The sequence below is a fragment of the Hippocampus comes genome, unplaced genomic scaffold (genome assembly GCF_001891065.2).
Source record: "Hippocampus comes isolate QL1 unplaced genomic scaffold, H_comes_QL1_v1.1 scaffold526, whole genome shotgun sequence".
NCBI lineage: Eukaryota > Metazoa > Chordata > Actinopteri > Syngnathiformes > Syngnathidae > Hippocampus > Hippocampus comes.
Window position 1 is genome coordinate 285130 of NW_017806233.1, and position 15799 is coordinate 300928.

General features: G+C 45.6%; 1 protein-coding gene across 1 annotated transcript in view; it reads left to right on the top strand.

The window, feature by feature from the left end:
• klhl29 (kelch like family member 29) overlaps positions 1–15799 on the top strand; it is a 124435-nt gene that overhangs the window by 37796 nt on the left and 70840 nt on the right. Inside the window, 1 exon segment of the mRNA XM_019856472.1 lies at positions 964–1275. Within this exon segment, the coding sequence (XP_019712031.1) occupies positions 1003–1275 (273 nt within the window). The 5' untranslated portion in view covers positions 964–1002.

The following is a 15799-nucleotide window of genomic DNA, read 5'->3' on the forward strand; positions in this document are numbered from 1 at the left end:
TGTGTGTGTGTGTGTGTGTGTGTGTGTGTGTGTGTGTGTGTGTGTGTGTGTCTTCTCTACCTATTTTGTGGAAGAATTACCCGGTTGCCCTCTTCTTTCCTGGCTGAGGTGTGGGGCTGCGGAGATAAGGGAGAATATTAGCTGGCGCAAACCGCCGTCATTGTTCCGCCGGACGAGCACCATGTTCCCTCTCTACGCCTCACATCTTTTTAGTGGTAATACAACTGTAGCCGCTCAGAAAATTCAAGGTTATTAAAGGGGGGAGGGGGGCAGGCGGCCGGAGAGTGAAGGCGAAGGAAAAAGCATTGGAGAGTGACATCTCAAGACTTTTTTTGAGCAGTTCTACCCGCTGCTGACAGCACTTTTCAGGGATGGGGAAAGGGCTTTGTGATTTATACTTATCGGTATAACGGAGAGAGAGACTGGATGGACTGGTCAGGAGGGCCAGTTCTGTCCTGGGCTGCTCCCTGGACACTCTGGAGGAGGTGGGAAACAGGAGGATGATAGCTAAACTGGAAGCGATGATGGACAGACCCTCCCACCCCCTCCAGGCCACCCTGACAGCACTGGGCGGCTCCTTCCGCCAGAGACTGGTTACACCCGCGCTGCAAGAGGGAGAGGCACCGCCGCTCGTTCCTACCGACTGCTGTCAGGCTGCTGAACAATTGCACATTGCAAATTTCTCAATTGTGGGGCAAATAAAGGTTTTCTTATCTGAACTCATTCACTCCCAAAGACGTCTTTAAACGTCTTTTCAGACTTGGTTCAGAATTGGCTGGTACTGAATGAGTTTTAATATGAAGACGTCAAAGATTTCGCTCATGGCAGTGAATGGCTCAGTAAAAACGACACGGCCTTCGCAAATTACAAAATAATGAAAGACAAAAAACACAAATCTCTCACCAAAATTACCAAAATATATGTTGGAAATAATACAAAGCATGGTTCATGCTTGTCCTTTAGGCCTGCTGTTGATATTCCTTCTGAGAGGACGAGGAAGTGATGTCACGCCACCACCACCGCTTCGAACGGGACTACCGAGCACCGTGGGAGCGGCGCGACATCCGCCTGTCGGGCCTCCACAATGGGGGAGCCAATCAGAGTTGTGCCTCTGCCGTCGTCAACGGCAACAACCGCCCGGGGCTCCTTCCCCTCCCCATCATTCCCTCACTGCTCCCCACGCCAACCGCCGTCGTCGTGACGACAGCGGGCGGCGAGGTGGCGGCCAAGCGAGGCATCGCAGCGGCGGGCTCGGTCACCTCAGCATCGACCAAGGTAAGAGACTTGCGGCCCTCCGCTTCGGTCGAGTTTCTCGCCGTGGTTAGCTTCCCGTCTTTCGTTCCTCTGGAAATGTTTCTCTGCTCTCCCGTCGTCATGGTTGGCCTCCGCCCGCCTCTCGGAGCTTCCCATCTGAACTGCCCCCAATCCGGTTTTCCCTTCCATCCTCATTTTCTCTCTCTGCCGAGAGCAAGGCCTGTACTCTGAGGTTCGTCCTCGCCGCACAAATCCCCCCCCCACCCCCACTTTGATTATGCAAATGACCTTCAGGCACTGTCTGTCTGTCTTTTTTGTGAACGCAAACAAACGAGAAAAGAAAGGCAGAACGGTTTCAATCATTTGGGATCTCAACGGCTTTGTAACCGTACGCGATGTTGTTGTTGTTCTGCCGCAAGTGACTCATGTACATTTACAACACGATTGTACGCCCACCGCCAGCCTCATTATGAACACAAACTATTTTCATCAAATACGTGAGTTCCATCCATCCCAAAAAAAAAAAAAAAAAAAAAAATCTCTCTGTGGTTACAGAGAGAACTCAACATACAAAGCAGATGCCCAAACTCTCAGGCTAACGAGCTAATCTCGAGGCCACCGTAGTGCATAAGGAGTCGTATTAATCAAACTCAACATACAAAGGCCGGAGCTGATGTGCAAACTGTCAGGCTAACGAGTTAACCTCTAAGGCCACCGTAGTGCATAAGGAGTCGTATTAATCAAAGCAGCATTGTCGTAATTGTTTTATCATTTCCGAGTACGCACAAGAACTACAGTGGCCCATCGGGGTCAAAACGCTTGGTCACTTGACTGGACTGATGGCAGCCAGATAAGGACTTAAGGCAGGCAAACACTGCGCGTCTTCAGCCAGTTTGCTTGCCCGATTCCATTTTCTACTTTTCGACTCCAAATCTGGGCTGATTTCACGCCTTGTCGTTCCAAACTGGTTGTAAAATGTGAGTTCTTCAATTGTTAGCTTAGGCTGTTGTCATGCTCCCCTACTCCTAACCATTTAGTTACTGCCGACCATGACCAGCCATACTGTGGTCTGAAGTTGGCTTTTTACCGCCACCTGTTGAACTCGAGTGGAAGAGCAATGATGCCAAGAGTGTGAGCAGTCAAGTCGTGTTTCCAGTCATTTGCTTGGACTCAAGTCACATTCTGTGTGGAATGTATTATTTCTCATGTGTATGGAGACTTTATGGGACACCCTGTCGAGTGCAATATATGAGGACGTTTTGTCAGTTTGTCCAAGTTAACTTATTTGATCCCCCAAAAAAGTTGATGGCATCGACGTGCTCTCCTGGGTAGTAAACACGCTGGTTGCAATTTAAGCGCAGAGTTCCCCCGAACGCGCTGGTGGCAAATCGTAAATCTGCGTTGGCGCAGGGCTAATTGTTACTCATCCCCCCCCCCCCCCCCGCCATGTTAGCGTAGCGCTCTTCCCAGGATGCCGCTTTGTTCGTCTTTCCTGGAAATTTTTCCCCACCTCCTCTTCCTCGCCTAGAGCTTTTCAACAGATCGTTGCAAAAACGGCAACGGACAGCGACCGCGCCTAAAAGGCAAACTGCTCGACTCTGCTTTAATTACAACACGGGCATCTCGGGAGCCACCTCTGGTGGCTGGCTTTCCATCCGAATCCCCTCCGCCATTCGGTCAAATCACATGAAAGCTGCTGGCAAGTTGAGAATTCCTACTGGGATCCTCCGACACATGTAAAAGCAATGCTCCGGAGTCTTCACAATCACAGTGTGAATTGGTGCGACATGGGAACAACTTGGCTTTTATTTTCAAGGTGTGTGTGTGTGTGTGTGTGTGTGTGTGTGTGTGTGTGTGTGTGTACAGTTTGTGTGCATGAGTGTAAAGCCCACCATCTGGCGTTATTGTCCGTTACCGATGTAAAGTTAACCGCACGGAACAGCAGACTGTAGTTAATTCGCAGTGACGTCCCCGTCCCAAGTCTCTCCGTTAATTATTTATCAGCGGTTTTTCATGCCGTCGTCGCATTCATTACAAAAAAAAAATGATGCCCTCCTCTTCAAGAACCCACGCGTATCGACATAAAAACCACCACTTGCGACGGCAATATTACGTTCATACAAACATTGTAAAAGTTTAACAAGATGCGTCCTCGTTATTTTTAAAGCGCCCTGCCGCAAATCAAACGTGTTAAACGGAAGGCGCCGCGTTGGGATCGCGACGAGCCCTCGGCAAATCTACTTAGGAAATGATCTAGCTGTGTGAACGTTATTAGTTATGATGATCACTTCACATCGAGGGTTTTAAAAGTTTGAGGTTGAAGGAAGCGGGCACGTGAAAAGCTCCGCTAATTTTAACAGTTTTGAACGAAGGGGGCAAACCGTTAGAACTCTAAAGAATAGTAGTTGATGATCATTTCAATTAAATCAGGGTCAGGTTGGTCCTCGCGCATCAATATGAAGACTGCCTTTTTAGTTGCCGGAAAAAAAAAAAAACACTTAAATAGGTACACCTGGAAATTGGGAGTCTTGTGTTTTCTGATATATTTTTCATGTGATAATTGAGGAGATGAAGAGGAAAATGTGGCAGTCACACCTTGCTGGAGAGTGTTAATATTCATAAGACGATTGATTAATCACTTACAGAAATGAATTGTGTTCCTAAAAAAAGAAATGGGGGGAAAAAAAACACCCAAATATAAAACTGGTGTGGCGACGCAGCTGCTTAACAGCGGAGCTTTTTATTCATGCAATTTACAGGCAAATAAAAATACTTTCTCTCTCTCTCCAGAAGTGACAAAACTATGCCGTACTTATCAGTTAGTTTAGTATTTTTCACAATTGCTCGTTTTTAACTTTTTTTTTAAAAAATTTCAGTTCGTTTTAATTCATTTTTATTCACATGATTTTTTTTTTCATAAATACTTCATTTTAGCTTAATCTGTCCTTGCACATTTTTTTCAACAATTAGCTTCGAAACTGTCTAATGTTTTGCGAAACAAGTCTCTGAATTCATTTAAATACTCTTAACGTTTAAAAAACTTTTTTTTTGCCCTGCTTTATTTCCCACCACCGGTCGCCTCCAATAACTCCCCCCCCCCTTTTGCCGCACATGATGGGGAGCTTTCTGGGGACTTTCCGCAGAGATGCCCGCGCATCAGCTCCTTCATTGTACCCGAACGACGTAATGATGCCGCTGGAGGTCAGATGGACAGAAGGACCGGTCGTCATCTTGACAGAGTGCGCGCTGTAGCTAGTTCCGGGCGGCACACTGGCAATCCCTGTTCGCTTTGTCGGTGGGAGCTTGTCATGTGAAACAACCAATGTGCCTCGAGCTGTTAAGTCCCCAAAGGAATGCAGGATGTTCAAGGAGTTAAGGTGGGAGGCGAAAGAGAACCCAAAGCTTATTGAGCTGTCAGATTGCAGTCCTGGCCACAGAATATTGATTTTACATCACATGTACAAATCTGGTCCAAATTGTCGGCTTTTTTTTTTTTTAAGCTCAGAAAGTTGTACAATATATTCAGTTGGATTGTCTGTTTTTGATTAATGACATGAAACGTAAATTTAAACCGTTAGTTGTCTAAATCCTGATACCCCTAATATCTGTGTTGTACGCCCATTGGACTATATCACCCCCCCCAAAAAAAATCCACATTCTGTAGCTTTACAGGTTGAAGACAGCACCGTTTCTCACCACTGCTTCACATCCGTGTTCCACGGAGCCGACACTGATCTGACGCGTGGCTCCACGATGCTATTCAAAAAGCAATTGGGAGCTTATGGATGCAACCTGTTAGGCCAACATCGTTAATATAACTCCAAAAGGGACGAGAGGAGACAATAAATAAGTTGTGTTGTTTCCACGGGGGACCAACCAGACCTCATAATGAAGACATAGCCTGTGTGTGTGTGTGTGTGTGTGTGTGTGTGCGTGTGAGTAACTGTGGCCGTGCCTGTACTTGAGCGCGTTTCATTAAGTTGGTTGAGATAAGGTCGTTAAGCCAATGAAATGAGGGCCTATATATTTGGGAGTGAGTACGCAAAAACAACACTCGGATGTCGAGTGTGTGTGTGTTTCTGGGAGAGGTCTGCATCACCGTCAAGTATGCCTCCCTGCTAGCATAAAGCCACTGTAGCATCCTGAGAGCGCTCTACGAGCAACTTGACCATAGCGGCTATTGGGATGCTTTAATTAGCTCGTGCCCAGCTTGAAATAACAAGTAACGTGCCGCCCACATTGCACACACTTGAACACACAACTCACACAAAATCCAAGTGCCAGTTACCCCGTAAGCAATGGATATCAGAACATAGAGTGCAGCAACACATGGAGACAGACAATATAACAATACGAAGGTATATTTTCCTTATCCTAAGCGAATAATGACTGATTCTTTTTGAGAAAATGTGACAAAAACTGTTATTGAAGCGGCTGTCAGAAATGATGCTCCCACAACTAAATTAGTCCGACGAATAGCGCTGCATAAACATGTTCCTGGATTGCACAGCAAGTCACAGGCGCCCAAATTTGTAGCGGTCAGAAATGGTGTTCAGGATTTTGAGCAATCGTAGGATGTAGTCGAATGGTCCTGGGCTGTGAGTAGCAGTTCGTCGGTTCCACAAGTTGGTGGATACCATGCAACACAGATGTTGAACGGCTACCAGAATCCAACTCATGCAACTTTAAAGTCACGGAAATACGGGGATGGGGAAAATCGATGCAGTGGCGGTCGTGGTCCTCGAGTGCAGTGTGCAAATTCTGTTTATAAATTCGCTTTATACGTTATAAATGTCTCTGAGACCTTAGATTTAAGACAGCAACAAAGACCACACAGTCTCTCACACACACACACGCGCACGCACGCACGGCGTGATTGTAACCTCCCACAGTCATCCGATTACATCCTAGTGGGAAATAACAGTCAACGTGTCGGAGGAGCGGATCGACGCGCCGCCTCGCAATTAGCCGGCAAATTGAAGCTAATAGTTTGGCGAGTTGAAAAGCAACACTTTGCAAAAGTAATTGCACACGTAATTAGCATTTAGATGATGGGGGTTCAGAACTGCTTCCGCAGGTATTGTGTTGCTTTTAATTGAATTGATTTAATCTTATATATTGATCTGCGTGTGAAAGAAAATCTTAACGGCGTTAACCTGAAATTCTAGCATATGCAGCCAAACGTGATACAAATTGCTTTTCATCACAGTTTTAATACATCCTAGGACGTCAGCTTGAGTTGCAGTCACCTAATTTTTCGATGACCAACTAGATTTATGATCCAAACCATTTTGTCATGCTCATTTTTGAGACTCCTCATATCTTGCCGGGCATTCATGGCAATCACGGCCTGTTTTTTTTTTTTTTTTTTCTTTTGGGTGGGGGGGGTTGTTTTGTGTTTCTCCCCCATCCCGCCTCACGACCATTGCATTTTGTCCATGATGTCTACAAAATGTGCATGACCAAAAAAAAAAAAAAAAAAAAATTTGAATAAGATACTTAGACACATTCATAAATACATTAAAAAAACTTTTATGAAGCTCCCCCGAAGTGTCAAGTGTCACCTTACTGGGCTTAGTGCTCGTTAATAAATGATGCATCGGCAATATGACGCCAGTGAGAGTAAAGCTGTCTCGTGCACTGTAAAGGTTCACCGCAGCTAACCTGAGAGGACAATGTATCACACACACACACACACACACACACACACACACACACACACACTAGTGCGTTACGGCAGTGTGGCGAAGCATGACGCTCCTAATGAGAAAAAAAGAAGTGAGTTTGGAGTCATTTGTTCGGCCAGAGTTAAGGTCAGACCCACAAAAGGCTGATTGAGTCTCAGCCTATTAGAATCTGCATTTAAAAGCTAATCTATTATTTATGCGTAATACTCAAATGACTAGCAGGGTGCACCCCACGCCTCCAACCCCTCCAGTTCCTCCGCGCTCCTGAGCCACAGAGCCCCCGAAGCACCCAGACCACAATGCACACAACACCCACGGAATCAATGGAATAATGCTAATCGTAATGAGAAACGGCTTGGTCGCCGCGGTGAATATTTTGCAGTGGTATGATTAAAAATTTGAATCATAAGTACAGTGCGGTTTCCTGGCTGTGTTTAAAACTGGGATGAATATTAAATGAGCGGAATAAAATTATACCCGCGTGTGTACCCATTGGAAAAATTGGCTCGAATTCATTGCGAGCAAACAGTTTGATCACCCAAAAGCTTTGTACCTTTTAAGAAATAAACTTAAATATTTATTAGGAGTGTAAATTAGCACGTGAAGTTATAACTTTCCGCTCTGAACGTTTGATTGGGTGCAGATTTGTAAACAAACAGTGTAGCTTAGTCTCTGGCGAACGCACAATAATTAACTTTTAATCAAAACAAGTTTTGTTTTTGGGATACCGAACGTGCGTTGAAGCAATTTTCGTCAGCCTGAATTCATTTCCTGCCTTCGACAATTATAGATGCCGGTGTTGCATCGCTTTGGATTTGCAATCAACACAGCTTTTGAGTGGAAGATAAAAACTAGGTAGTGAATCTTGGCTGTCACGTCAATTGTGAGAGAGCAATGCCAACACGTTGGAATTTGCATACGTTTAGGCACCGGAGTTTAAAGACGTATTTTAGAAACATAGTATGCATCGCGGTTATTAGAAAGTGTGTGTCCTCATCATGAGAAAAGATGACTATAGTTATGAAGTTGTGCAGCTGAGCCAAGGCAACTTCACCCAAAATATTTTTGGCTTGGAAACACATTTTCACCTGTTGGAAATGGGTCTGGAATTTTCTATTCCCATGCAATAAAACAGGGCTTTACTGGAGCCACATTTGCATTGTTGAGAGTAATGTGCAAACATAACAGAATTATTTTTATTTTTAAACAAGAAAGTTAATTGCTTCATCGCTCAGTTTTCTTGTACTTTCAAGGCGACAAGACTTGGAGCTGACAACAGCTGTCTTTGCTAATTCTCTTCATTATCACTTTGCAAACTCTTCGCAGTCGCTCGGCGGCCTCCGGAGAACGAGCCAATTATAAACGGCAGAGGAGGGCGAAAAAAAAAAAGGGCATAGTATCATTTTCACCTTTTGACAAGAGGACTCTCACGCACGCATGAGCGGTGGGGCGAGACGCCGCCGGTGACGGATGACGGCGACAAATCTAAGACGACAGCCACTTGGAGCTGTCGGCGGATGGACGGCGACGAGCCTCTCGTCACGCTCGCCCCGTTTGACAAGCTCGCCGCTCTCCTGCGCTGACAGTCCTGAGGAACACTCGAGTAGAATGACCACCAAGAAGTCAACAAAAGGCACTCGAACGACCGCACAGTTTTTGAACCGAATTCCATTCGGCCTTAAAGCCCTTTTCACACTGCACTTAGCAGGGCGCAGCGTGGAAATTGACGGAACCCACTCATTGTGTATGCTACGCAATCGAGCTGAGCCGTTTTTTTTTTTTTTTTTTTTTCCAAGCCCTTCAGCCTACCGTCAGATACAAATTGTATTCTTCCTAAGAAGTAGATCGAGGAGGCTCCTTGTCCTCCTCTGTTGTCCTTATTTGTTACCGTCAACGGAATTTCAACTTTTGCATTCGGCGCGATGTGGTTTTCGCAGTTTCCCGCAGTACTACCAACCTGCGAAGCCTATTATTGCGCGGCAAGACACTAGCGTTGACAAAGTCACTGTGACATAAATAGACATGGCGGAGCCGCATCTTGTCTTTCATCCCAGCGTGATATCCAGTGACTGCTTATTAGATTGAAACATCGGGCCCGTCGGCTCGGAGCAACGCTCATAAGTGAGCCGGTTTGTTTCCATTCCCGCGCACATGGGCAAATAACAGCCTCTGTTGGACCGCCGCCTTTGGAAATTCTCCAGGTTCGCTTGATTGAAAGGGACAAAAGCGGCAACGCCAAAGGTCAGATGGGACATGGGGGCGATTGTACGCAAACCTCCGCGACATCCCGTCTGGTCAGATCGTGAGATTGACGCACGCCGCATAGATAAGGTTCCTCCGGTCGCCATTGTCCAAGCGCCGGCCTTTGTCGCCGCTTTCATTTTTTTCCCAATCTTCTTCTTGGCCGTCAATAATTCTTGATGTGTGCGATGATGGTGGACCATGATAAGTGTGTCATTGACTCCTATTTTCTATCGATCGACGACGTCTGGAAGTGCCGATAAGTTGCTCGGCTGATTTCATAAGCTATTAAAAATGACAATGAAATGGAATTTTCTAAGACTGGTGGGAAATGCAACCTCGGCGGTTACTTTCCTGTGAAGTCAACTGAATTGCTCTGACAGGTAATCAATTCCTGAAAATTCAAGAATTATGCGTTTACATTTATATAAATATTATTTAAGAAGCGGTAAATACAGTTGAATCGGTCATTTTTACAGTTTATTCATTCTTGGAATTTCAAACACAGTCTGTTTACATTACCCCCCCCCAATATTTAATTCAATTCAGTCAGAAAAGTAGAATAAAACGGTTCCGTTTGACATCATTCCCTACGGTTAATAATGCACGCTTGAAATGTACTTCTACAGATGCAATACATTCATGCATTGTATTTACAATGGGACACATTGTCGTACAAGGAATAATATATGATTCAGAGCAGACTGCCGACATTTTGTCCTAATCCATCCTTGAGGGCGCGCTGGGATTGGTCACTGAGCAGACAACTGAGTCGGCATCTCCTTGATTAACAATCAGCGTTCCTCGTGACACTTTCCGTGCGGCCTCCTTAAAGGAAAATCGCTGCTTAATCCCAGTCCCTTCAGCACCCCCCCCGCCCCCCCCTTTGCCGCTGTCTGCTTCAAAGCAGATTTGTTTGTCTCCAAACATGGCGACGTTCGCATTCTTGAAACGTTGATGGCGATGCTCGTTGGGAGCCAATGAAATCAGTTGTCATCAGCGCAGACGAGCCAGCTTATGGACGTTGCCTTAAGGAGCAACGGACTTGCTCGGAGCCTGCCAAATACTCCACAAGGCCCGTTTCTTTTCGCCTGGAAGGATCCCAGCAAGGATCATGCAAGTTGACAAACACGATTTGCTTGAACGGGCCACATAAAATGATGTGCTGGGCCGGATCTGGCCCCTGGGCCTTGAGTTTGACACCTGTGCCCTCAACTAAATTCTCAACCCCCAGGCCTCAACCATAGCACCTCAAAACTCTCAACCCTACCCATAACCCTAACCCGAAACCCTTAAAACCTGACCCTCAACCCTCTACTGTTACCACCCGACGCCTAAAAGGCATCTTGACTCAATTCACCTTCTGGTGTACCGTGACGAATGTGCCTAAGAAACGAAGGGTGCACCAGTAAAGGAGATTTCTCCCCCGTGGTCGTTTTGTGAAGGATCATCTTCCCAAGAGGGGAATTTGCTGACATTTTCACCATTCAATGCAAATAGCAAGCGGCTAGTCTGCGACGGGATGAGACAGGCGAGAAGCTAATAAATCAAATCCAGGCAGCGGAGTGTGAAGGTGGTTTACTTTTGGTATCCTCCAAGGCGGGAGGGGGGGGGGGGAAGTAAGAAAGTAAGTCAGGAAGGCTGCCTCTGCTTTGTGGATTTATGGAGGACAATCTTGTTGTCTGTTTGCGTTCTCATGCATGAGTGAGCACGACATCAGAAAAATGGCGGACATGTGGGACAACGAGATTTGCACAAAGAATCCAAACATTGTCCTTTGAAACTGGGAAAAGCAAAAACCTCTTCTTAACCCAGCAGCCTAAAACCTCCAAACCTAAACCCCAACCCCAACCCTCGACCCAAAACCTTGACCTGAAATCCTCAATCCAAACCCTAACCCTTAGTCCTGACCCTCATTCCTAATTGCAAAACCAATCCTTCAACTTAAACTTTAAATATTTTCCGCTAACCATAACACCTCTCAAGTATGAACCCTGAACTGAACCCTGAACATTTACCCTAGACGTCCAATCATTTACCTTAACAGGAACCCCCAAACCTAAAGTAGCACTAACCTGCAAGGGTTATCCCAATCCCAAACTATATACCCCGATCCTGACACTAATCCAAAACACGAAACCTTGACCCCTAATCCCACCCTGCAGACCCAACCCTTAACATGAACCCTAAAACCTTTACCTAATATCATACCCTAACCATAACCGCATCTCCAAACTCCTCAGATCGAAAATCCCGACTCCAACGCCCTCACAGAAACCTTGTCAGTCAAATTTGAGGGAAGAACAAAAGCTATTTTGTTAGTGTTCCTTCCTTGCTGATCAAAGCGGCCCTCGCCGGTTCCCTGTTGCGACGGCCCCGGCATGAAGTCTGTCGACCGGATCAATGGCCCGACCAGACACAATGCCGGATTAGGTTTTTTTGCAACACGCTGCATTGATCACTGCTGTCGGTGCTTTGCTAGTGACACTTAATTGTGCTCGGAGGAGAACTCACACACGCACACACACAAACCCCACCCACGCAGCACTTTTCAATCAATTACAAATCGGCTTTGGAGAAGAACAACGGTGCGTAGCTTTGGACTGATGATGGAGTGATCCATCACTGTAGCAGAATCTGCGCCAGGTGCTGAAATCCAGCGCGGGATGATGCTATCCTTTCATAATAAAAAGGGGCAGTGCAAAAAAAAGGAAATGAAAAGGGAAATGGCTGTGCTCACCAGGTGCTGAAATCCAGCGCGGGATGATGGTATCCTTTTATAATAAAAAGGGGCAGTGCAAAAAAAAAAAGGAAATGAAAAGGGAAATGGCTGTGCTCAGTGGAACAGAAAGCTCCACGCGGCCTTGCGGCGTGAATGTGTCTTAATGGAATGCCGGCAGCAGGTATTACACAGAATTTCTATTAGAGCCCATCAAAGCACGCGATGTATCGCGGCGAATATCAAGCGCGGCCATCTTGATTGTTTACTGTGCCGCTTTGTTTGGCTGCCGACACTGGATTTATGGCGCTCTGCTGTGGCTGCAAAACAAGTTGAACTCGGGTAGTTGAGAACTTGGGGAAAGTCCCAAAGTCAGCTTCTGGGAAAATTAGACGCAGCCTTCGAAATCCTTTAGATCGAGGAAGTCTTTAGTTTCCGACGGAGTTCCGTTCCTACTTGAAAGACGTTAACCTCACATAGTTTTTAATTTTCAAGGGGCACAACTGAGCGAGTTAATCAACTACTACTTCTGCACACCCGCGTTAGAGGTAGACAATTGTAACTTTGCTCGTGCTGCGTTTAGATATCTCTTCGACTAAAATTCAATCGGCACCGTCGAAGAAGTACCTTCTCGCTGTGACCACTCGGACGAATAAGAGAAACATTTGAACTTATGTGAGATTTACTGCAGTCCCCGTATTACATCGAGCTGAAGAGCACCAATCTCCACAGTGCAAATAAGCATGCAGAGAAGGGGCGCATTTGAACGATCAAATTAAAGGATTAAACCATGTATGAAATCCATGTTTCACTGGGCTCTCGGTGCGAAGACACTTTGAGGGGGAATATTATGCTTGAGCAGATAAAAGAGTTCGGCTCTGGCCCGTGTTTAAACCCGATAAAATCCTTCCCTTCTCACTCGGTGAGCGTTGTAATGCTTGTGTTTCACCCATCGTGGATGCAAATGACTGTGCGGATCTTGCCTAAAATTTCCAGAGGGGTGACTGACGATTGCTTTTGCCTGCCTGTCTTCCTTTACCATTTCAAGTTTAAAAAAATAAATAATAATAACCCTCGTGAGGATAAGATGTTTGGATAATGTATGGCTGGATGGTGTGTAAGCTTATCTAGCAAGCTAGCTTGCTAAATGCATGGTGCAGTTGAGTTGGCTAATTGCTAATGAACAAAAGCTCTTAAACTAGCAAATATTTTGGTGCTGATTGGTATGTACAATCCAAGCTAATTGAATTGGCCGCCTATCGCATTTAGCACTTGCATGAGGCTTACCGGAGGCGGTTCCAAACTCACAAAACTGTCAAAACAGGGCTCGTTTTGTTTTTCCCCACCTGCTTCACTCTAAAGACCCCCCACCTCGCTTCTGCTGGGTCAGACCCCCGACCATGACAGGCATGCATGCTGGGAGCCCCCCCTGGGGGTCTCGGTGACCGCTTCATCTTGTTGGATAAAAAGCTGCCTTTGAGCAGGGCCAGCAGGGGTCCGGCATTGTTTTAGCTACCCCAGGAGAGAAAGCTCAAAAGTAGGAATGAAGCTGCCCAGAAAATATTTTGGTCCTCGCACTTAAAGCAACAGCAAGGAACAATTTTACCTGAAACTTGTAGCTTTTATTTCATTCCAATGCAACACAGAGAAAGGATCATCTACGTTGTTATGTATGTGGATTGGCTAATTAGCATTTTCTTGGGGATTTTATGTATTTATTTTTTGCTTTTGAAATCACTTACTGCTACTTTAAATGGGCTCACAGCATGATGTGTCGCCCCGAATTAAAGCTTTCTACCTGAGGGCCGCACTTATCAGAGCTTTGTAGCGTGATATGCTATCGCTAGCGCTAAGCTGCAGCTAGCCAGCTGTTTCATTGACTTCCAATCTCCACGCTGATGAATGCACTCCTTGCTTTTTTTGCGGCATTACGCCGCTAATTAGTCACATTTGCAGCAAAAGAATCGCCATGAGTGTCGCTTCCGGTATTACGGCTCAATCAGACGTCTGTGTTGTTGTTTGCCTCAACCGCTTCAGCTTAATCCTGCTCATGTCGGGTAAACAAAAAGCAGCCGCGCTTGATTCAATTTGCTTTGAAGACACTTCAGTATGATGTTTTCGGGCTTTTTGTCAAAGCAGCGGGGGGTCTTGTTTGGAGGGCTGGCTGGCTTGTTGGCCGGCTGGCTGGTCGCCTGCTTGTTGCCAGCCCGGCACAGGCGATGCGGCCACGATGGGCTGGGAAGTCCTGAGCAAGTCGCGCAGTGATGTTGGCTGCTTTTCCTGCTTTGTTTTTCACACCGAATCAAAGTTGAATCAGAATTTAGCCAGTTCAGTGTTAACACAAGTGTGGAATTTGTAAAATATTGATGTTTTTTGGGGGGGGGGTAGTATTTTATGCATGTATTTTCTTTTCATATTAAGTTTAATATACAGAAGATATTTTTTGGTTTTCCACTTTTTCCCCCCTGTGATCATTTTTTAAAAATCTAACAGATGCATATAATTTTTTTCTTTTACTGTTTTTTTTTTCAGCCCATCTTTTTTTCCTCTGATACTTTTCTTGGTTTGGCTGAACATTTTAGTTTGTTTTTCTTTTAATTCTATATTTTCCTTAATTGCCATCCCTTTATTTAAAAACTGGACACTTTTTCAAATTGATAGTGCATAAATTGCGTACACAACATACAGTAAGCGCCTCAGTTACAGTCCTGAGTTGATCCGTTGAAAATTTTCCCCCCAGTGTGTTTGTGCCGACCACTCCCGATAAACTTTTACCATGGCATGAAGCAGCCCTCCACAGCTCAATGCAGTCAACTGCTCGATGCCCTCGGGATGGGCCCCGTTCGCCGCTTGTCTCGCACAAACAAGAACACAAAAGGAATGCTGCGAGGTCTGAGCACTCGGAGGATATTAGCTCCGCTTTCCCACTCGAGCATGTCGGCAATCTCGCAATTGTAGCGTCCGAGCCATCAGGGTGGCAGCCCCCTCCCCAGGCTAGAAATCACAGAGCGTATCTGTAGCCGCTCCACGGCGCATCAACACCATATATACCCGGCAGACGATAGTGTTATTTTCATGATGTCAGTCTGCCACGCTGCCAGGGGGTCAGCGCTAAGTGCGAGAGGATGTCAGATGCGTATGTTATGATGCTTGGAAACATGGCGCATGCCAGCCCAGGTGACAGTAGGAATAAAAAATCAAATGTTTGTGTATTTTCTAAAGGTATAATGAAAACAGATTTCAATTGGAAAATCAGTTCTGATTTAAGATGCGAGTATACATCTGCATGTGATACTTCCCCGTTTACTCAACTCAACTGTATTTATAGAGCACTTTAAAATATAAATCGCTGTATACAGAGCGCTGTACATGGAGCAAATATCATATATACAACAATAAAATAAGAAATTAATAACGAAGACAGTAGAAAGCATAAAACAGTCAAACTAGGATCAAGGCTGAGTCATGCCGAGTCAAATGCCAGAGAATACAAATGAGTTTTAGAGTTAACTTAGTTTTAGAGTTAACTTGACAAAAATGGGATCGTTCCCCCCCCCCCCCCCCCCCCCCCCCCCCCCCCTGTCCCCCCATCACCCTCTTTGTTTACTCACTTGTGCAAGATGTGCAGCAGTTTTGCAGCCCAATAGATTGGACACAGCGGCACACGGGGAAACCCGGACCTAATCGGTTTCACATTCAGGTGACGCCATGTTGCCATGGAGACGAGTTCTCGCCTGTAATGGGAGTGAGTGCGACTCGTTAGTTGTCACTCACTTTCGGACCGCACGACTAGGAGTTTAATTATATATATATATATATATATATATATACACACACACACACACACACACACACACACACACACACACACACACACATATATATCTTTAACTCTTTC